This window comes from Thermobia domestica, chromosome 12 (genome assembly GCF_964235325.1).
Source record: "Thermobia domestica chromosome 12, izTheDome1.hap1.1, whole genome shotgun sequence".
Classification (NCBI taxonomy): domain Eukaryota; kingdom Metazoa; phylum Arthropoda; class Insecta; order Zygentoma; family Lepismatidae; genus Thermobia; species Thermobia domestica.
Window position 1 is genome coordinate 189022546 of NC_137465.1, and position 23214 is coordinate 189045759.

General features: G+C 38.2%; 2 protein-coding genes across 2 annotated transcripts in view; one reads left to right on the forward strand and one right to left on the reverse strand.

Moving 5' to 3' along the window:
* LOC145665836 (inactive phospholipid phosphatase 7-like) overlaps nt 1-5738 on the reverse strand; it is a 29471-nt gene extending 23733 nt beyond the window's left edge. Inside the window, exon 1 of the mRNA XM_081732952.1 lies at nt 5438-5738. Coding sequence (XP_081589078.1) covers nt 5438-5491 — 54 coding nt within the window. The 5' untranslated portion in view covers nt 5492-5738. The remainder of the gene's footprint in view (nt 1-5437) is intronic.
* Nucleotides 5739-15919: 10181 nt separating this feature from the next.
* LOC145666904 (uncharacterized) overlaps nt 15920-23214 on the forward strand; it is a 28821-nt gene continuing 21526 nt past the window's right edge. The window contains exon 1 of the mRNA XM_081734494.1: nt 15920-16240. The gene's annotated coding sequence lies outside the window, so the exon portion shown is untranslated. The remainder of the gene's footprint in view (nt 16241-23214) is intronic.

Here is a 23214-nt window from a genome sequence, read left to right on the forward strand (position 1 = left end):
CTGATCACAACCTTATAAAAGAAAGGAAAAGAAAAGAGGATAAGTTACAGAGAAATCACATATGGATTAAAAAAAGAAGAAAGAAAATAAAGAATAGAAAATATTAAATAATGAAGTGAAAAGTAAGTCAATGACAAATAACAAAACTAAGATATAGACAGAGTTAAGACAAACAAGGTTAAACACCATGGACCTTATGCAGAGTCGTTCTGACGCATTATTAGCGCCATACTAAAGGGTTCGGCTAACATATGTTTCCTGCAGTAGTCAGGCTGTTAGTATAACGCTAATCATACGACAAAACGACTCTGCATAAGGCCTTATGATTTAATATCTGTTGTTTTTAATGTTTTTTTGTTGTCATCAGGGGGAGGGAGTTGTAATAAAAATAAATAAATAATAAAGTAAATTATATAAAAATTGAGATTAAGGGTACGTTTTAAAATTTAAGGTAATGTGCTAGAAAGAAAGTGTCTCGCACCCAGGGCCGGATTTAGGGGGGTGCACCGGAGCACGTGCAACCCCCCCCCTCCGTTCTGAATATATACACTATTTAAAGTGAGAAACTGGCAGTGGAAATAGCAATACTTTCCTAAAATTTTATGTCATATTTCCGTTTCGGGCTTAAAAGAAAGCGGTTTTGCTAATCCCAATAGTTTAAGTCAGTTCCTCATACACACTACAGATGCCTAAAGGCATTTAAAAAAAAAATTAAATTTGATTCAAATGTACTGATAGTTATTGGTGCACCCCCCTCAGAAAATCCTGGATCCGGTCCTGCTTGCACCTAACTAATGGGGCGTTTACACTTAGTCGATTTAGTCGCACGACTAAATCGTCTCGCTGCATTTGCCACCAAATCGAAGCAACTAGGCCGAATCAGATTGATGGATGTGTTCAATTATTTCAACCGAAAATAGAACGTCTTTTAATTCAGTTGCCAGTCGATTAGTCGCCTTCGATCAACAAGCGATTACGTTGAAGTCCCGTTTACACGGTCGATTAAGTTGAAAGTGACGTCAATTCAACTGAATCGAACGCAAATCGACTAAGTGTAAACGCCCCATTAAGGAGCACAAATTGAACAAGAGAGAGGAGATTATACAAGAAAAGTAAAGAGAAAGAACAGAAAGTAAGAGGTAGTAACGTCTGCTCTATAACAAATCCTGAAGATAGAGGCAACAACAGGGGAAAATTGGCCTGCCTAAGAAATAATAATAATAATAATAATAAACTATCATACCGTACCCTACTCTAATCTACACTAACCTACCTCTTCATGTTTATGAATTCTAACTTTGGCCCCGTTGTCCACCATATCGGCTAAATTTGGTACCTGTAGGCACTGGCACCCTAAGAAAATTTTCTAGAAAGGCGATTTCTATGGTTGCGATATTACTTCTGGTATTTCTGGTATACGTGGTTTGCTATATTACGTATATATTTTCGTGAGCTACGGGACCCGGCTCCCTGCTCCCTTCGGGCGTCCATGCCTGTAGGCGTTTCATTTGAAAGAATAAAACATGTTATTTTGCAATAACTCTATGTTAAACTCGCAAAGTGATAGTAGGAGTGATACGTTTTGGCATTTGCTAGTTATTAATAGCTCAAGTTTCACGTAGTTAAGAATATTTTGTCACATTCTTTGTTGGCTGTGTCTCTTTAACTATATAGGGTGCTTCTTTATAGGGTTTACAACTTCAATCAGTTATAATTCTTTATTGGAACCACATACAGATTTGGTTTATATGTCATTATTCTGTAAAAGACTTCAAGTTTGACTCACGTAGTGAGTAGTTCCGGAGTTGATCACACGCGGCACCACCGGTCAGTCGTTGAAAATGAGACTTTCACTGGTGCGGAAAGAGCGCACGAGTCCCCCAAGGCTCCTGTTTATCATCACTCCGGTATGCAGTATACACAACAGACATCCCAACCACTCCCAACACATTCTTGGCCACCTTCGCAGACGACACCGCTGTTTTCATCAGTTACTCCAACCTGCGCTTCGCCACGCTCTATCTGCAAAGACACATCCAGCTCCTGCGTGATTGGACGAAGAACTGGAAAATTAAAATCAACGCTACTAAAACAGCGATTGTTGACTTCACAAAGAACAAGCGTAAGCTTAACATTCGCCTCACCATGGACGGCACAGCACTGACTCTCAAGAACGAAGCAAAATACTTGGGAGTCATCCTCGATCGGAGACTAACCTTCGCACATCACCTCCAGGTGGTGACGAAGAGAGGATTACAACGCTTCCGTGCACTACTAGCACTGCTACTGTCTCCTCCCATTGGAAACGCAGAGACACATCTACAACACCTGCCTCCGACCCATCATGCTGTATGCGCACAACGCATGGCAACATGCAGCACAAGTCAACCTCAGACCTCTGCAAACAATCCAAAACAAAGCCGCCAGGGCAATCACGGGCCACTCCAAAGACACCAGGACCACCCAAATACATGAAGATCTTTCCCTACCAATGCTCCACGAGGTGAAAATAAAACAGGCAACGAACTTTTGGAAGAAGACCATCACCTCCAACAACCCCGAAATAGTCCGCTTAGGGCACTCCAACCCTAGGTGTCTCTGCTATCGGATGCCACGTCCCCCGTGAAAAACCCAAACACCATACAATAGAAGACGACCAAGCTTAGGGAGCGCGACAGTTGCAGCTCTATCAGCACAGATGTTCCAAACAACCACGCCACGCACACAACAGAAATGGAAGGCATGGGTTTCGACCCGATACTTCACTCGTGACTGACGATATGGTGAAAGCAGTTAAGGAGAGTTTTGTCTGCAGTCCTCGAAAATCTACACGACGTGAATTACAAGAAACTGGTATCCCTCAGATATTTGGCGTGTATTGCGTAAATGTTTGTCCATGAAGCCATACAGACTGTCCTTGGTTCAAGCACTGAGTGAAGCAGATAAACATACCCGACATTAATTCTGTGTTACCATGTTGGATCCCATTAGTGGTGATGAATCATTCTTGAACAATGTGGTATTCAGTGATGAATCAACTTTTCACCTTTTCGGCCGAGTCAACACACACAATTGTCGTATTTGGGGCACGGAAAATCCACATGCGCACGTGGAGCTGGTTGGTGACAACCCCAAAGTGAACGTGTTTTGCTCTGTTTCCAGAGCAAAGGTATATGAACCATTCTTTTTTGCTGAGAGCACCATCACCGGCATAGCCTATTTCGATATGCTCCAGAAGTTCTTTTTTCCACAGTTACATGATGACGACGATGGCTGTTTATGGTGACAACAAGATGATGCCCCGCCGCACTACCTGATAGACGTAAGGGAATTTCTTGATCAGCGTTTACAAGTGCATAGGTCGTGGTCGACCAATTGCCTGGCCGCCACGGTCTCCAGATTACATGCCAATTGACTTCTTTCTATGGGGTTTATGACAGATAAGGTATACACCCTTCCCCTACCTGATAATGTTAATGAACTGAAACATTGCATCACAACAGCTATCGTGCACGTTGCCCCGGAAATGCTGTCTGTTTGGCAGGAAATCGACTTTCGTTGGGATGTGCCAAGGATGACAGCAGTGGCACACATTGAGCTATAATGGATTTGTCACAAAAAAAAAAACTTAAAGTGTTTTGCAGTATAATGACATATAAACCAAGTCTGTATGTGGTTTCAATAAAGAATTATAACTGATTGAAGTTGTAAACCCTATAAAGAATTACCCTGTAATAAAAACTGGTTCACTCGAGCAGACCATTTTCTATTTTCTACCAAATATAAAATTTATAGGTAAAATACGATGTGAAACATTTTTCGTGAAGGAATGAGAGTGTGGATATAAGTAATTACTGTCAGTGCACAGCATATTGAAATGAATTTTGAGTGATAGTGAAAGTACTGTATGTGGAAATGTGCTATTCCACTAGCCTCGTTTATGTGTATATCCCCTCGCTGACGCGCTTGCTTCCTATGGACGCAGTCCCTCGTACGATCAGCTTGGGGAAGTAATACTCCCAGAAGTACGTTTGCTTCGCGCGGTACCCTAGCCAGCTGTTTTAAGTTGGTCACAAAATTTATTTCATGGGAGTCAAGGTGAAACAAAACGAGACCTGCGGGGCTTCTAACCCGTTCCTCCTCCTCCTCCTCCTCCTCCTACTACTACTACCATTCTTCCTTCTCCTCCTCCTCCTCCTACTACTACTACTTATCTGCACAAAAGTAAATCACTTTTTTGAGTATTATTTTCATCTTATTTTAATGAAAAATGTGCTATTAAATTTAAAAAAATAAAAAAAACTTTCCTTGGGCCGGGTTTGAACCCATGCCAAAAGAAACTTCCGTTATTAGTCCGTAGAGCTAGTACGCTCGACTACGAGGACTAACAGCAGTAAAGTATTTAATTTCTGCTATATGTATGCCACGTGGCAATAACGCCAACCAATCAGAACCGTGTATTTAATTCCTACTTCCGGGAGTATTACTCTCTCGAGTTAATCCTCCCCTCGTCCCTGCTGTATTTCTGCTCTGATTCGGTTCGATAGCATTCGTGCTTTTTAATGGCCACCTAGCACAAGTTAGTTCGTGTTTTATACAGTGTAGTTTTTTTTTTATCATACTTCCACACTGTATTTACACTGAGCCCTCCTGAAATCAATCTGTAAGTGGTAATGGAGCTTGTCATTTAGTGCATGCTCTGTTAAAAGAAATACAAAACTTGAACCTAACCTAAAAATGTAAAAAGTATGTCAAAGTTTGGTAGAACCGTCTGCTCGACTGAGTAATGCCCTAAAACATACATTTTTACAATTAAGTAAACAAGTTCCAATGTTTGAAATTTAAACATTTGCTGCTACGAAACTGTAATGACATAACATATAACTTTATCATACTTATAATATTGTATTAATAATAAAGAATTAAGTTCCGATAATCCACACTGCGTCAAATCGATGTATTAAGGTAAGTGAACGAATTAAACCTAGGCTAACCTAACCCACTCATAAGACGCTAGTGTCAAGTTGAAAAGTTAGTTGAGTTTAACGGAAGAAATGCTCGGTAACTCTTTAGTTTGGGCAAGGCAGTGATATCCCGTCACTGTTAGTATTATTCACAGGTGTCGTTGGTTCCTTTCTGTTGCTAGGGATTATTCATAGACTATGTACGACCTTAAAAAGGCAGTAATAAGGGGACTTTAATTTACTACAATATTGCCCTTGTACTTAATGCAATCAGTTCCTGTCACTGCCTTGCCTAAACTAAAGATTTGCCAAATGCTCTTTTAAAAATAGTGAATACATTGCGTATTACGATTGTAAAAGAGGATATCATCCTATCTTATTGTAGATTAATCTATAGGCTAATTAAGGCACTTATAAGGTAATACATGTTCATTTATATAAGGATATAATAAAAATATGAAAAATACACATACCGCCATCCTAATGACTGAAGCTTTGCAATTCACACGTGATTTAATAGTTTTCATGTGTGTTCGGTTAATTTATGTATGATAATTTGTTAAACATATTCCACTTCCACTTCACCTATCAATAAGTATCGATAAGATTAACAATTGAAGAATGCAGACTTAAGTCTGTTTCACCCACATCCTTAGTATAGAAGGCGATGTAAAATTGTGATTGTTAGTTGAAAGGTGCACTATTAGGCTTTTTCCGGTGAAACTGAAAAAGAGAATTTGAATAAAAGTTCAGTTTGGTAATAAAACCGGATATTACGATTGTCAGAATATAGATCTATGTAAAGTGTAATTAGGCAATTAATTTGTTTTTCACCGGAAGAAAACATGCTTAAAAAATTATAATTATATATGTGTATATATATTAATATATAATAATCAATATTAGATTCCAGATAAGAATGCTATAGTTCTTCTGCAAAATGTCTAAATCGTTTATTGTCAAAAGTTGTTTAATTCAGTCGTTCTTTCAGAAAAAATGTTCCGGGGGGGGGCACTCTTAATATTCTGGCGGACACTGCTGGTACTATTCTATTTATTATTATACTATAGACTATTATTTTGGTGTCCTCCGGGGGAGGCACTCTCAGAGCTCCGGGTGGTAGTGCCCTCCCAAAAACATGTCTGGAAGAAACACTGGTTTAATTGAGAATGGGCCGTAGCCATAGCGTTGATGTAAAACTTTCATAACCATTTTCCTATGTTTAGACAAGAGAGAACAGTGAAAGAGAAGATGATTCAAAGTGTCTTCCTGTTCATTACACCAACATAAGGGTGAAGTGGTCCAGGTACGTAGCCAGGATTTCGTGAAGGAGGGGGGGTCCGTGACATAAAATACTGTGGTCATCACACCAGGGGCTCGATCACTCTAAACTATTTTATTGGAACATATATTGGTTCGTTTAGCCAGGATTTCGTAACGGGGGGGGGGGGGGCGTGTCATGAAATTCTGAAGGCCCAGGAGCTTGATCAATCTAAACTACTTTACTATCAACATCTATTGGTTTGTTAGGACAATAAAATTAGGATATCTTGGTAAGTATTTTAATAACAAACTATGAAGAAATCTCGAGTAAAATAATAATAAAAAAAACGCATTGAAAAAGATTTTACAATATTTACGTCCGTCCTCTGTGTATTCAAATATAACAATTTTCCTTTCATTATGACCTCAACTATTATAAATGTACATATTCACTATTATAAAAAGTAGTTCAACAAAGTAAAAAAGTATTTGAATAATGTCTTCTAAAATATTTTACAATACCTGCGTTCCTTTCTCTGTCGAATCAAATGCTAATAGAACTTTCTTTCCACATAAACTTTTGATTTTATTATTCCGTCAACTACTGTCAGTTCAAAATAACAGGTTAAAGGAGCAGCAGAAAATTGTTTTTGAAACAACATGTTTGATATTGCAAGGATGCGATGACGAAAAATTATGATAAAAAATGTCCACGCTGTTATTCAACGGCACTATGCATTCGGAAGCTTGAAATCTCCCTGACTAGTAGCAGAAATTCTGAGAATTCTGTAACTTTTTCTAGAAATTTCAAATTCCCTGACTCTTCCAGGATATCTTGCTCACCTCGCCACCATGTATTGCAAGCAATACAAATCTCCTCATAAGAAAGAGTAACCAAAAGCTTCCTGTAGTTTTTAATTTTTAATGCTGATCCTTCTTTTTCTCATTTCATTTTGTTTCATCCTTCCTTCATTTCATTTCTGGTCTCGAAGGGCTGTCCGGACCCCCCCCTTCCCTTGGCTACGTGTCTAAGTGGTCCTGTGAATTTTGTACAGTAGGTAAGGTGTGATTGCAGTGTTGAACTTAAGTATGATTTTGGATCTAGACCAGGGGCCTATTTCACCATTGAACTTTGCAACTTTTCACTTTGCGCTTTGCAAATTGCAACAAGGTTTATGTACCACGAAAAAAAATATTTTTGCAAAGTGAAAAGTGCAAAGTGCAAAGCGAAAACTTGTAAAGACTTTGCAGAAATATCTGACATTTCTTCCACCTCCATCTTACAACTGAAAAGTGGAAAGCTAGAGTTTGCAAAGTAATGTCGTATTTTGCAAGGAGAAATTTGGCTTTGTCTGGATGATTGACTAACATGTAAGAGCCATTGTTGTTTCAAAATATTTCGAAGGTTATTATATTCATCAAGTGAAGATGCAATTCCTAAGAAAGTGCATAAAAACAGAACTTCCACGGCATGAATTTATTTCAGTTTAAACAATGCTTTCGCAGTGAGCAAGTAGGATTCATATTAGAACACATTGTACCGGCTTTGGAAAGAACAGCAAAATGTAGTAAAGCCATTACAGCAAGACAACAAGTATTCCTTTGCCTTCAGTGGCTAGGAAGTGGTACTCAAATGTACGGATTAGGACAAATGCACCGTGTGTCAAAAGAAACTTAAAAAAAAAAAGAACAGTGTATGGTGTTGTTGGGCCTTACGCAGAGTCGTTCTTATACGTGATTAGTGCCATACTAAAGAGTTCGACTAACATGTTTCCTACAGTAGTCATGGGTTTAGTATGACGCTAATCATACGTCAAAACAACTCTGCATAAGGTGATATGTTTCCATATATACCATAATTTTGGTTAACTTGTCTTTAAATTAACTAAATAATATATTACGTTTTTCTTTGACCATTCGAAGAACTGCTAGTTTCTTCTCATCTACTTATGGTTATTCCATTTGTGAAATAATTCAATAAATTCCTATTATGTATCCTTGGGAATTACTAACTAGAATATAGCACCTAAAGTCGCACTTCAACCTTCAACTGTCACTTTGCAAAGACTTTGCAACTTTGCAGTTGCAGAACATCAAATTACAAAGTTCTTCAAAAGTAATAAAAAAAAATTTCACTTTGCAAATTTTGCAAACTGAAAAGTTGTAAAGCTGAATGGTGGAATAGGCCTCAGGAGCGCAGGGCATTCCAGGTGGTAGAACGAGAGGGATTAACTTCCCAATAATAAGTTCCAGGACCTGTTCGGTTTTTGTTTTTCCATATGACAGATTGTTCAGAAATAATCTGATCAATGTAATATTTAAAGTTTAGAGGAGGAAGTTTGATATTGGAGAGAAGTCCTGTCTCTCTTGCTATTTTTTCTTTTTTAGATAAGTTATCAACGATTTCGTTTGATTTTATATTGATATGGCTGAGGACGTGAATGAAATCTATTGTATGACCCATGGCGAGTAATTTGCGATAAAGAGATTTGATGTTAAGTAACGCCCAAGTAGTTTTGATAGTCCAATGAATAGTAGAAAGTGCATTCAAGACACTATAGGAATTGGTATATATACATGTGTGCTGGATATTGTGACGTTGTATTAATAATAATGCATGCCGAATACCGAAGACTTCGCCCTCAAAGATGGTTCTAGAAACTGGAAGTTTCAATTGTTGGATAATTTTGAGTTGTGGGTTAAAAACTGATACACCAACAGGTTTATGTTCGGCATTTGATGCATCAGTGTAGAGAAAGATAATGTTTGAGCGAAAACGATCTATAAAACTATACCAAATATTTTTATTTAAATTTTGAGGGAGATGTTTATTTTTAGTACCAACATAAGACGGTAGAAGAGGTTTGATAGTAGTCGTATTGGTTTCATATGCAAAGCTGAAGCACGGTAGATACGGAAGCTTGATAATTTTCGAATGCAAGACTTTTAAAAATAGAAAAGCTTTGTAGAGCCATGGTAGCTTGCTATGTCTATTCTGTACTTCTAATTTGCGCAATTTTTTGAAAAGCAGTGAATTAATAATAGTGAGTCGGAGTAGAAGATATTTGCAGGCCAGTTTAAACATTTTTTATAGATAGGGGAAGCGTGCTTGTTTCCTCCAAGATGACATTGTTTGGACAGAATCGAGGCTGTGCAAGTATGATTTTTAATGTGGAATGCTGCAGCTTTGCTAGAGATATATAGAACTGTGGCAATGTAGTGGAGTAAATAATACATCCTGTTTCAAAAAGAATATACGTATTATGAAGAATTATTTTGTCCAAACTATCGATCCCTGCACCTCGACTCGGCTATTGGAGAAACGAATACATAGTCTAGTTTATATTAATAGCCGCTAGATGTCAGTTGTCTTCTGTTTTGCTTGGCAACCGTCATATGTTTAAAATGGCTACTTCGCAGCAGAAATCACTTTGTGGTCTCGAGTTTGCGAAGTGCAATTCCGTGATTACAGTGTAAAGACGTTTCAAGTTGAGGTACCAATTTGATCCTCCGAATGGGTGGAACATTCGCAGATGGTATCGACAGTTTGTATATACAGGATGTGTATGTAAAGGAAAGAGTCCTGGCCGCCCTCGTGTTCTTGAAGAAAATGTTGCACGAATTCAAACTGCTTTCCAACGTAGTCCTTCAAAATCAACTCGTCGTGCCAGTCGGGAGTTACAAATGCCGTCAACAACAATTTGGCGAGTTTTGAGACGTCGGTTGGTTGTGAAGCCGTACAAGTTATAGCTGTTAAGCTCTGTGTCCTGATGACAAACGCAAACATGTGGCATTTTGTAACGAGATTCTGGATGCTATTGACAATGATAACACTCTTGCACAACGCATCGTGTTCAGTGATGTGTGATGAAGCAACTTTTCGTGTTAGTGGTCAGATAAACAAACAAAATGTTCGAATTTGGGGCCTACAGAACCCACATGCACTCATTGAACATGTACGAGATTCGTTCAAAGTCAATGTGTTTTGTGCGATATCCCGATCATCTGTTTACGGCTCATTCTTCTTTAATGGAAACACGGTTAACAGTCAGCAGTATCTCGCTATGTTACAAAACTGGTTGTTTCCGAGGCTACACGAAGACAATTTCATTTTTCAACAAGACGAGGCACCCCTCACTGGAGTCGCCAAGTGCGTGAATATCTGAATGAAACCCTACTGAACCGTTGGATTGGTCGTCAAGGAGCTGGCGACTTACCATGTCTCAGCTGTCCTCCACGGTCACCGGATTTGAGACCCTGTGACTTCTTCCTGTGGGGTTTCGTTAAAGACAACGTTTATGTACCACCACTCCAACAGAACCTGGAAGAGTTGAAGAACCGGATCCGTACTGCCATAACATCAGTGACGCAGGACATGCTTGCCCGAATATGGGAGGAATTTGAGTATCGATGTGATATTGTTCATGTCGCTGATGGAGGACATATTGAACATCTGTAATTTGAACTTTGAACTGTAATTTGAACTTGAGAGGTTCGTAAATATGTGTGTAAAATTTCATATTCGTATGTCTTAAAATTTGATAAATATATGGATTCGAAATACGTATATTCTTTTTGAAACAGGGTGTACTTCCGTAGAGGATCTTAGCTTCAATGCATTGTTGAAAAATGGTGTATAATGTATGAGGGTCAATGTCCCATTTTTCGAACTTAAGCTGCGAAGAATATCCTTTACTTTCTTGCAGTCTTGTATAACTTGAGTTAGATGAGTTTTCCAAGTTAATCTGTAGTCAAGGTATAATCCTAAATATTTGATGCATGTTGTGCTATAGAGCTCAAAATTTGGAAGTTGTAGAGGTGGAAAATTGTTATTTTTTTTTCCTGGTGAAAACAATGTTAAATATATGTTGCTTTATGTGTGATTACTTCCTTTATGATTTATCTTTTTCTTTAAAGTTATTATACTATCGCGAGGGTCGAAGTAAATCTCCGCCAATACAATGAATTCTTGTTGCTCCAACGTTGAAAATGTTCGATTCTAATTGATCAACCGAAAATCTTTAAATTTACTAAAAGAATAGTGAGATAATAACTTCTGCTACAGGTTTATAACTATTGACACCATTTCCATACCAATGTTAATTAAAATTTTTAAATATTTTTATTCTGATCGTTCAAACTAGATCTATCAGACGAAAGGGAAAAAAAAGCAGAAAACGGGCAGAAAATTAAGAACAGTGGGGACAACTAAAGGAATTTCAGGATAACTCTAGTCAGCAAGAGTTAGTGTCTGATGAAGATAGCATTAAGTTGTCAAAACAATAACACTGTATTTTAGTTTAAATAAATAAGTGTATATATTCTGGTCAGAGAAGTTTTAGTTGTAGTAGGTCCCAGAGTCGTGATGAATAGAGCAACATGAAAGAAGTAATACACAGGTTGTTCAAGTTGATTAATTTTTGAGGTCTCGTTCTGCTCTTCAGTACAGACAGTTCAGGGAGTTTTTATCTGAGTGTGATTCAGCGCAGCCTGACTTATTGCAATATAACAATGTTCGTTGGCTTAGTAAAAGTCATGTGAATGAAGTTTTTGGCAAATAAAAGAAGAAGTAATCTCCTAGGCAATAGTTCACTTAGCTAGCATACTACGGCGTCACATCTCCTTCTCAGGCCCGTATTTACGGGGGGCAAGGGGGGCCGCCCCACCCTAAACTTTGGCTGGCCCACATAAAATTTCACGTTAGGCTTGCAAATGAACTATTATATGGTGATGAAGTCTAATATGATTGGGTCGCCCCCCCCCCCTAAATTTTTGGGAACAAGGACAATCTCCTTCTTAGACAACTTGGAAACATAAGAGGTAAGGAAGCATCTGGAGTTCCTATATAGCAAACGCACATAGTATACTAGCTGTGACTTTCCTGAAAGACATTCTAAAACATTTAAATGCGCTCAATACCGAGCTAGAAGGTAATGGGAAATTAATATGTGATCTGATATAAAGTGTATCTTCTTTCAGTTGCAAGCTGGATATCTTTAAAAGAAGACATTGCGAGTTAAGTATTTATTCACTTTCGAACAATTCTTGAATTCAAATTTTATGTCATATCTTAGGAAGGGAGTTGTAGCAAGATTCTAAGACTTCGCAGAGATAGAGAAGTTCTCACAATTCTTAAAATCCCCTTTTGAAGTTTCTCCAGCGGCTGAATTGACTGATGTGGCTGCAAAGTTGTTCCGACCTTCAAACTCTATCCGCGGAAGAATTTTGGAGAAAATATGTCTCAGAAAAATATGCAAAAAGAAATTAGTAATTTAATTGGCTACTATATTTGGCTCCACATACGAGGTGTGTTCGAAAAGTATCAAACCTTTGATTGGCAAAAGTACATTTATTGATTTGGAAATCTGAAACACTAATCCCCTTCAAAGTAATCTCCTTGATAATACACACATTTCTCCCAGCGCTCCCGCCATTGTTGGAAACTTTTCTGGAACGCAGTTTTTGGAATGATGAGCAACCGTGTCGTCGCATTCTGCACGATGTCTTCTCTTGACTCAAATCGGGCCCCCTTTTAGTGGCATTTTCAACTTGGGAAATAACCAAAATCACATGGAGCCATATTGGGTGAGTAGGGAGACTGACAATACACAGGAATGTTGTGGTTGGCAATGAAAGCTTGAATCAAATGCGCAGAATGGGATCCATTGTTAGCAGCTTGAGTACAAATTTCGTGAACACTCTTCTCATGACCGAATTCTTATTCAACATTGAATGTACCAATCCGATGCTTATCCTTATATAGTTCGCAATTTTTCGGACTGTGATACGACGGGCCTGCAATACTATAGTTCGCACTTGCTCAATAACATTGTCGTTCTGGCTTGTTTAGGGCCAACCTGAACGTGATTCACTGTCCACTGATGTACGGCCATCTTTAAAGCGGTTGTACCACTCCTTTATGCGTAAGGTGGTCATGACATCGTCCTCAAAAGCCTGTAGAATCTTGCGAATGTTTTTCGGTTGTGTATCGTCAAGCTTTTGGCAAAATTTGATGCAATATCGCTGCTCAAGTTTTAATGTCATTTTACAAAAACTGAAATCTGACGACCGCTCACAACACGTCTTCACTCGCTGGCCGATTGCCAGTGACTGATGTTTTCTGCGGGTGGGAAAAAATTCACGAGTGTCCCCTCTACATCTACACTGAAGTCTTCCGCATTTCATTGGTTACGCAGGGAAAAAATCAGGTTCGATACTTTTTGAACAAACCTTGTATGTTTGCGAAATTTTTATTTTCAGAAATAAATTTTTTGAAGAACCAATATCGCTCAAGATTAACGGCCGCCCACCTTGAAAACACTCTCTGCATAAGCTCCTTTCCGCGTGAACCTAACTTTAAAAGACTGGCTCAAAACTGCAAATGTGATTTCTCTCATTGATTTTTGAATACAATTATGCCTATCTATTGTATTTCATATTATTTTGTGTGAAAATTAAAATAAAAAAATTAGTAATGAATATTGTGAAGTTATGTGTATTTGAACACATAATGAAACATTTATTTCGGACTTTGGGACATTTGATTTTAAAATTCTATGCAGTAAAAAACATAATCGTTTATTTCAAGTTGAATCATTTTTCATTTTTTTCTAAGTTCATTTACTTTTCTTACAAAGTAGTTTTCTTGCTGTTTGTTAATTCCTTCTATACATGTAATTTCTTAATCAATAAAAACGACAGATTGTTTCCCTGTCAGCATACCCAACATCTCCACCATGTGCAGTCGATGCATTCTAACATCCCCAATTACACTGTCTATTAGCGCGTTATCTGAGCTTTCAGACTGACAAGGGGCGACTGCACAATATGAGGGCTTTTTTTTTATCTCGATAAAAATTTTCAGAAATATCCGCACCCTCCTAAAATTACTTGCCGATCCCTGTTCTAGGGTTACCGCCGGTAGACCCGGGAGTTCCTAATACACGCAAATGAATTTTAATTTCCCTTACGTGAAAGGAAGTTGAGATACTCAATTTTGGCGTACATTTTATTTATTTATTTATTGTCACCTATTATATGGAAAGAATATTCCCATTTACAGTAGGCTTACATAAGTACAAGCTTTATAAATATTAAGACACATAACAAAACAAAAGAGAGAAAATTAAAAATAAACACACAATTAATAGTACAAATATGAGAAAAACACAAGCAAGGGTTTGTAGTACTTCCACCAATAAGATATGTAAATATACCAATGAAACCGTATAAAGACTATAAACCCAGCACTTTACGACACAAATGAAAGAAAAACAAATATAACATAACAAGAATATAAATATCAATTTGACGGTGCAACTTAGGGGAGTTTAAGGGGGAGATGTATAAATAAATAAAAATCAAAGCGACTACTTTTGTGACTTAATAACTCCTGAACCACGCGACCGATCTCAATCACATTTTTAACGTAGATGAGGTTCGGGCTTGGAACGTTTTTTATCATTTCACTTTCACGGTGCAACTTTGGGGAGGGGTAGAAGGAAGATATTTTATATATATATATATATATATATATATATATATATATATATATATATATATATATATATAAATGAACGATATTAGTGGCGAATTCATAGTTTTCGTGGTCGCTGAGATGAACAGTGACACTTCGATGCCATTTAAATCCAAATCAAGCCCCGTAATTTGGGGTATATATATGATCGAAAATGACCGATATTAGTCTTAGGCTATTTGAGAAAGCGTTACCCCTGTAGCGAACGCGGCCAAGGTGGCTATTCAGTAATTTTACTTTCACCAGAGTTGTAAATCATATTGTGAGCAAGTCTGGGTTTCCGGGTCTTTTTTGCCAGGTCCAGGTGTGTAATAGCAGAGTTCCAATACTCTGCACAAACCATCTTCCAAGCAGCTGTTTCTTGCTACAATCCCTTTGCCTGGCAACATGTCTTTCCTTTTTTTCCTTCCTTTTGAAATATTTTAAACAGCAGGCGGTCTATTGTTCCGAAATGCACCAAATACGCTCGAGCTGACGTTTTCTCCGCGTTTTTATTGCTTTCGCGTTTGTGATTAGCCATATACATTTAAATACATGGTGAGCGTATTCCAAGCGTACGCATGAGCAATAAATACGCTTTGCGATCGCCTCAAATAGCCGGGTACTTAGTGTCGAATCCATAGTTCTCGGAGTCGCTGAGACGAACAGTGACACACTCGATGCAGTTTTAATCCAAATTCAGCCCTTTATGTCCAAAATGAAACGAATTCTCCCCGTGCGAAGAACGGGTATTCTGCTAGCGTGTTTTAAATATTTAAAAGGCACACCCAACCCAACATACTGTAAAGGTGTATTTTTCAAATGGCACTACGTCAGGTTATTACATACCGGTATAGTATTTCAAGTCTATATAATGAAGGAAACCATACAATAGCACATTCATTATACAGATTGCAAACTAAGGACGCTACAATATTACGAACATCGAAAAACAACCGAAGTTTGGAGGCTTCTGCACAACAATATTTAATCATGTCAACAGTCGCTTTGTTTTTCAAGCCCAGTAAATTACCGGAGAAATAAAGTCAAAACTGTCTACAAAGTTAGGGAGTTTTTTAAAAAAAATTTAATAAAATGTTTAATCATAGCGAGTAAAAATCGACATAATTCAAGCGCACACATAGTCTTCCTCACCACTTCGTTCCATTACCATTACCATGCGGTTGAAGTATGCTAGCACCACAATGCGGTGGAATTAGGAACTCCAAGAGTTTCTGGACTACGTTTTAAACGCTGTGCTTCTACTAAGACAACCAGCTCTGGTGATTAGTTGTCAAAATGCGCCGATGGCTATTTGAAATGTTTTTACGCTGCAGTTGTGATGCATAATTTTTGCTACGTTGATAAGACAAGTCTTGAGTATTCATATTGCAGTGTGCCTTGAAAATTCGAACGCCTCAGTAGCTTCGAAGATAATGGTGATAACGATTGTCATTCAAACACAGTGCGATAGACATTGAAGGCAGGAAAGTAAAAGGTAAACATATAATTGTAACAGTCTGTATATGTGGGAGTCTTGATATCATATTATTGTTTCCGTAACATACGATAACAACTTGATTATTTTCTTTTGTATGTTATTGTGAAAACAAGGTGACCAGACGTCCCGTTTTAGCCGGGACAGTCCCTTATTTTCAACGTTGTCCCGTTTTTTTTCTGATTCTCAAACGGGACGCCTAAATGTCCCGTTTTTAAGCAAACATGACCCGTGTCCCGTAATTATTATCCAAAATATAAATGGTCAATGCTAATTCTACACTCATTGGGAAGATTCAGCCGTGCCTGGAACTTCTGAATATACAAATGAGAATTGAGTGTTCTGTGCTTCAAGTGGGAATTGAGTGGGAATTCTGAGTGTTGAAGTAGTTAAAAGTATTTTTGGGTAGTACTTAAGTTAGAAACGCTGTGTTATCATTCTTTCTTGTGTACTGTGTAAATTGAAAACACTGCTGAGTCCCGAAATGCAATGTGGACCCCCCCCCCTCCAGTCGCTGATTCGTATGCGTCCCGTTTTTGAAAGTAAAAGTTCTGGTCACCTTGTGTGAAAGGCGTGTTGACCAGTGTTGGATTCAGGGATGTTCAAGTGGGAGCTGAGCCCCTGGAATATAGATGCACCCCACTAGAACACCTATAATTCACGTACATTGAAATATTTGCTTTTTTCTTTCTTTCTTTCTTTTCTTTTTTTTTGAAATAAAAGCCTTAAGAGCAAGGATTTTTTTAAAAAGAAAATTAGTTTCTTTTATCCAATCTAATTGTTCTAATTAACAAACCGCGTTTTCGTATAAATTCGAAGGTAATAGTATACATGAGAACCCCCTGATCTGCATTTCTTCTGTGTTCTATCACCACTTCTACATGAAATACCATAAATTTTCTACGTAGTGCAATAGTAAGAAGTATCCATGTGCCCAAGACATGCGACATGCGTTAAATTCCCCTCCCCCCACACACACAGCCATAGATAAAGTACAAGGGCACATGCAGATATAAAGTACAGGTACGCTCTTTTTTATTTTCGTATCAGTCGATAAGTAAATAAAAGTCGCTTTCTCACCCCCTTTGTAAGTTCGCACATAGGCCCTACTCAATGAATAATCTCTAAAAGTATGAGCGTCCAGCTCCTTGGGGAACTGATGCAGCTTCATGTATACTATATCCAATTCGAAGTTAAATAAAAACTTGGAAATTAGATACAGACACACACAAACATTTTACAACCTTACTTAGGGAAAATGGCAATATGTTGATTATTGCAACCGACCAGACAATATCAAATCGCGAGTTTCGTTGCTGCAGATTCCTGCTGCTCTATTGCAATTTAGAACTTAAATTTTTATTGCCCCCCCCCCCCTCATACAAAAGCCTGAATTCAACACTGGTATTAACTTCCTATATGAAAATCGAAACACCCTTAAATTAATTATTTTGTTAGATTGCTGATTTACTGATTACAAAGATAATGACGCAGTGACAGATTTCTACTCAGATGTGAAGGGTGCCTATTTCAATCCAAATCGAGTAAGTTTTGTGATGTACATTTCCTTTGCTTCTTGCTTCATTCATTCCGCAGTATTCTTCAACCACCATCATTCCCTTATGCATCACGTCCTCAACCTAACGGCACCATCTCATGGCCGAATTCCAAATTTGTGTATTTCCTGTGTGCGTGCTGAAACTGAGTAATGTTTCGGATCTTACTTTAAAGAGTTCGTCCCGTCTCGCTTACCGTCGGTGTTGAACATAATCCTGCGCGGTGGCTCAGTGGTAGAGCGTTCATCTCTGGTACGTGGGGTTCCTGGTTCGATTCCAGCTCGCACTAAGTGGACTTCGTGGTGGACGAACAGTGTTCGTGGTTTTTTCGGGATTGTCCCGTTTCATCCCGCTTTCTTCATTCCACCATTGCATTCATTTCTCATCACCATTTCTTTAGCCTAGCCAGCGTAACCGTGGGCGCCCGAAGAAAATTTTCTAGGGGGCATTTCCCTGGTTGCTATATTACGTTTGATTTACGGGTACCAGTGCTGGAAATATGCATCATATATTTTTGTATGCCGCGTGGGGCCCCCTACCCCCCCTTCGGGCGCCCATGGGTGGAACGTAAAATTGAATCATTTAATTTCATTTGATTTGAATCAATCCTATCACCCTCGTGGCTTCCTTTATTCCACCATTCCGTTTATTATTATCCTTCTCCCTTAGCCTCGAAAAAAATTAAATCTTTTGTTTTAACGTCCCACGTTACGCCCTTTACGCTAAGGTAGACATATGATTAAAAGGCAAGGTGAATGCTGATGGAATGAAAATTTGGGAGGAACCGGATCTCTAGAAAACTTGTCAACCATAAACTTACCTGCCCGGGATCCAACCAGAAAACCCTCGCATCAAAGGTAAGGACACTACCACTAGCCAACGTGCCCTCTTCCCTTAGCCATGGGACATTAAACTAGAAATATAAATATAATAGCGATAAGGTTAATTTCTCCTTTGATATATTATTATTACTGCTGCGAAAGAGAGATTAAAAAAAAAATATATATATATATATTTTCATCGTTTTATCCTTTCCAATTTCGCAAAGTTTCATAAAAACCAAACATTTTTGAAAGATGTTTTGGGGGGATGCGGAACACTGAGAGACACTTGCCCGTAGTGACAGTCATAGGCGCCGACTTTGGGGGTGGCAGGACACTTTTGGCCCCCGCAATACTTAAAGGTTGGGTCCTCCCCCCCCCCCCCCCAAATAATCCGGCCGAGGAAGAGTTAACAAAGAGGAGCAAACATTTCTGTCGTAAACTTCATCGTGCCTTTAATTCAACATTAGGAACAGCCTTATTCGATAGAAAACGCAGTTTTCAAAACTGTGTTTAATAGAGCACTAAAGTTTCGACCAACACTCTTGCAGCACTGATTATGACAACTGAAGATCAATGCAGCGTGAATTTTGCAGCGGAGTAGCGGACAGAGGTCTGGGGGAGGGGAGGCTTCATCAAGCAGTTGATAGAAAACTGCTGAGTATGATGATGATATACAGGGTGTCCCAGGAGGAAGGGGCAATATTTTGGGAAATGGTAGTATGAGTGATTCTATGAAAAAAAAATTCATATGAACATAGATCCTAATCTCAATGGTTTGAGAGCTACAGGTTGTGAACCATTTTTGACTTTGTTGCGTATCGTTCACCCTGTAACTGTTTTACAGAGTTAAGACACAGCGGATTTGAAAAATGATGGAATGACCTTTCCAACGGTATGCAGCATGTGGCAGTGTTGTCTTTGGAAGGGGAATTTGAGAAAGTCATGGTTATTTAAAGAAATTTGGTGGCAATACTGATTCCAAATATCCCTCAATAACTTCTCTTCCAAAGATACTGCTGCCACATATTGCATATCGTTGGAAAGGTCATTCCATCACCTTTCAAATCCGCTACGTGGCACCTCTGAAGAATAACTCAGGGTGAGCAATATGCAATATAAAGTAAAAAATGGTTTACTACCTGTAGCTCTCAAACCGTTGAGATTAGGACCTATGTTCATATGAACTTTTGCGCTTAGAATCAACCATACTATCATTTCCCAAAACATTGCCCCTTTCTCCTGGGACACTTTGTATTTATTCATTGTACCCCCAATATTTTCTTCAATTCGGCGCCTATGATGATAGTTGCCCGGACAGTTATCCTAGACCCAACGACATTGGATAAATCACAATTTGCTATGTGACACTTGCCCAGAAAGAGTTTTTCAGCCACAAATGTCGTTTCCAGGGAACACCCCGCGGAGGTAGTCTCTCTTCATCCCCCATATAATTTGTTTTTCAATTTCCAAAGCTCGTAATTTTTTTCATGCCTCTGGTTCCAGCGGAGACCATTTTTTTAAAGTTTATTTTTGTTCCAGTAGAAACTCGTCCATTCTTATGTATATACAAATTTACATTACTCTAATTTTTGAATATAAGCAATTGTTTTCAGAAATTTCTTTAGACGTCCATCCTTTTCAAGTTTACACAAAGCCTAACTAATAATCTTCAGTGGTAATTGCAGAATTTTTTTTCTTCTTGACGTCAAGATTGAGAGCTACCCTGTCGTAAATGTGGCCATGGTATTCAATATTCTTTCGGAGAGTATTCACTAACTAGTGTACATTCGGATGAGCCATTGAAAACAAACTGTTCAACCTCCTGTCCCGGCCTTCCGAGACGTTGGTTCGGTGGAGCCTACCGGAACAATTCCACATACATTTTAAAATATTTTTCTTTTCAAGCCACTGGTCGATGAAATAGTCGTAGAAACATCGTAAAGTTTCATTTTCTGGTGTTTCTTCTTGGATACATAACCAGCTATCATCAATCAGGTGTAGTGGTACATAAGCTAGTACCGAATGTGAAGGTGAATTTCTGCACTCTCTTGTACTGAATCACTAGACCGAGTTTCTGTACTTTTCTTCACACACACACTGGTTGAAATGATAGTTGCAACTGGACATCGTTGCTTCTGGGAACCAAGAGTTGATTGATTGAATGACTGCAATTTTAAAATCCATAACTACAGACTCGGGATTCCAGTTAGGTACGTGGCTCTTGATAGGTGTAAAGAGTCTATCGTAGATCTGACGTTCCTTGTTTGGTAAAAAGGCGTAAACAACAGGGATGACATTAGTTTCTTCCAAAGAACTTCCCATATCAGAATGAATGCGGAAAAGTTGTCCGAACTGTTTACTGGAGGTTTTAAATGTCCCATCAACGTAAAAAGAAGACTATGATGTTAAGGCTTCTCTTCCTTTGCGCTGGCAAACACAAGTAGCCTATTCTGAGGTCCAAATATTTCATCGTGAAAAAGAAAATTTCCTCCGTTGTTTATTGTCAAGAACTGTTTTAGTATACAAATATCTGCTGAGATATCGGGATCAGATATTGTTCCTAAATATTTCCTCCTAACAGGATGCAATGACTTCGGCGCTTGTTTGCTTGGCCATCGCCGTCACAAACCCGTACCCACGAATAGCTGCCCAACTTCAGTGTAGATTTTGGAAGTACAGTAATCCATCTCACTCGCTCGTTTCTTGGCTTTAGTCATTTGCTTTCTAATGTCATTTCCAGTAACGTCCGGGACACAAATATGACATGGAACGAATGAAACAACACTGTTTTGAGTTGAAACACGTCCTTTACATTTTGTCTTCCTATAATTCACACAACAATAAATTCTAATGGTCTGTTAGGCTTTTCAAGAGTAGTTATATTAAAAAATAATGAGAATCGAAATTATTTGAAACTCTTCTAAATTTTCTAAAACATCTGAAACAAATTACAAATAGGCTACTATCAGACAACACATTCCATCTATTGGACTGTCACCCTCTTCCAGGACAAGTCCTTGTTCAGTTTCAATGGTCTGTTAGGCTTTTCAAGTGTGGTTATATTAACATACAACACACAAGCATACACAGCAGCAGCAGCTGATAATAATAATACTCACTACTAAAGCTGAATTTTTACGTCGAAAAACAACGGCTATTTCTAGCACACTTAGGCGCGCTATACATTACGAGATCAATCCTAGGAAATATCTTAGGATTTATCTTCGGAAAAATGTTGACATATCTTGTAGGAAATCTTAACCCTTGTGTGCCATACACGTGAAGATTTTTCCTGTCTGACCGAATCAAGTATATCAACATTGTGAAATAGTTCTATTTAATAAAAGTATAAAGTTGAAGAATTACTATGCTAACTACACTGCACATCCCACTGATATTAATATCAGGCGCTATATTGTTAAATTGGATACCTCTAAAAAAAAAAAAAAAAAGCATAAGTCAGAAGGGTGCTGGTATACTTTTGGCGCACCACATTTTAGAAGATTTACAAGTAAAATTTAATACTTTGCATGAAAAGACATATTTATAAGGAACAAATTTTTTGGAAGCAACATAATTAAATACAAAGTAATACATCTGTATTGTATGTTCACAACTGTAGGGTTACTAGTGTAAAATCATTATAAATGTTTTAACGACGGTTAAAATAGGTGAGACAATGTTTAGCAGAAAGGGTCCAGCTATTTTTTCTAAGAAATGCTACAATTTCGGTGGTTTATATTCACATTAGTTTAGTTTAGGTTGGTTGGTTCAGGTTAGTTACGGTTATGTTACGTTAGATTATATTAGTACATGGGTCCAACACAATTTTCAAAAAGTGATAGAATTTCGCTTACTTCTATTAATATTAGGTTAGTTTAAGCTAGTTAACTTCATTAGGTTAGATTTAGTTAGGTTGTGTTAGGTCTAAGTACTTGCATCTTCCATTTCTCCTGTAAATTTTGTATGTTCTGCTTACTTCTGGACCCCTTCTGCGAAACTTTTACGTAAGTGAGTGCATATGAAAGTTGACCGGTGTTACTATTTTCCACCACCGGTGTATTTCTGCATAGTTTACAGAAGCTATAATTTGTTTACGAGTGGAGCGCTACTACCACGATACCATGACAAGTGCTATTCAAACTCGTATCATTGCCAAAACGCACTCGTTTTCACTACATCAACTGACGCGCCTGCTTCCTTCGCTCGCACCCCTCACTGACGCTCGGGAGTCCGCTTAGCCCTGCTCTGACTCGGTTAAATAGCATTCGTACTTTCTAGAAACAACCTAGCACAACTTGGTTTGCGTTTTTTGCACTGTTGTTTTTATACTATATATATATCTTGACCCCGTATTTGTACGCAAATCGTAAAAGAATTGTAGTTTATCAACAATTGCTTTTGTTGGTCCCCTTCAGGGATTTTATCTATGCTATGTAAGATTTTTCATGTCGGTCAACGCAAATCATTTAGGAAATAGTGACAAATTATAATTTTTCAACAATTATTTCGAGTGGTACATCTAAAGTAAACCTGCACGATCAGAAGATACCTCATCATTTGTGTTTTCATTTGTTTTGTTTTCACTTTCTCT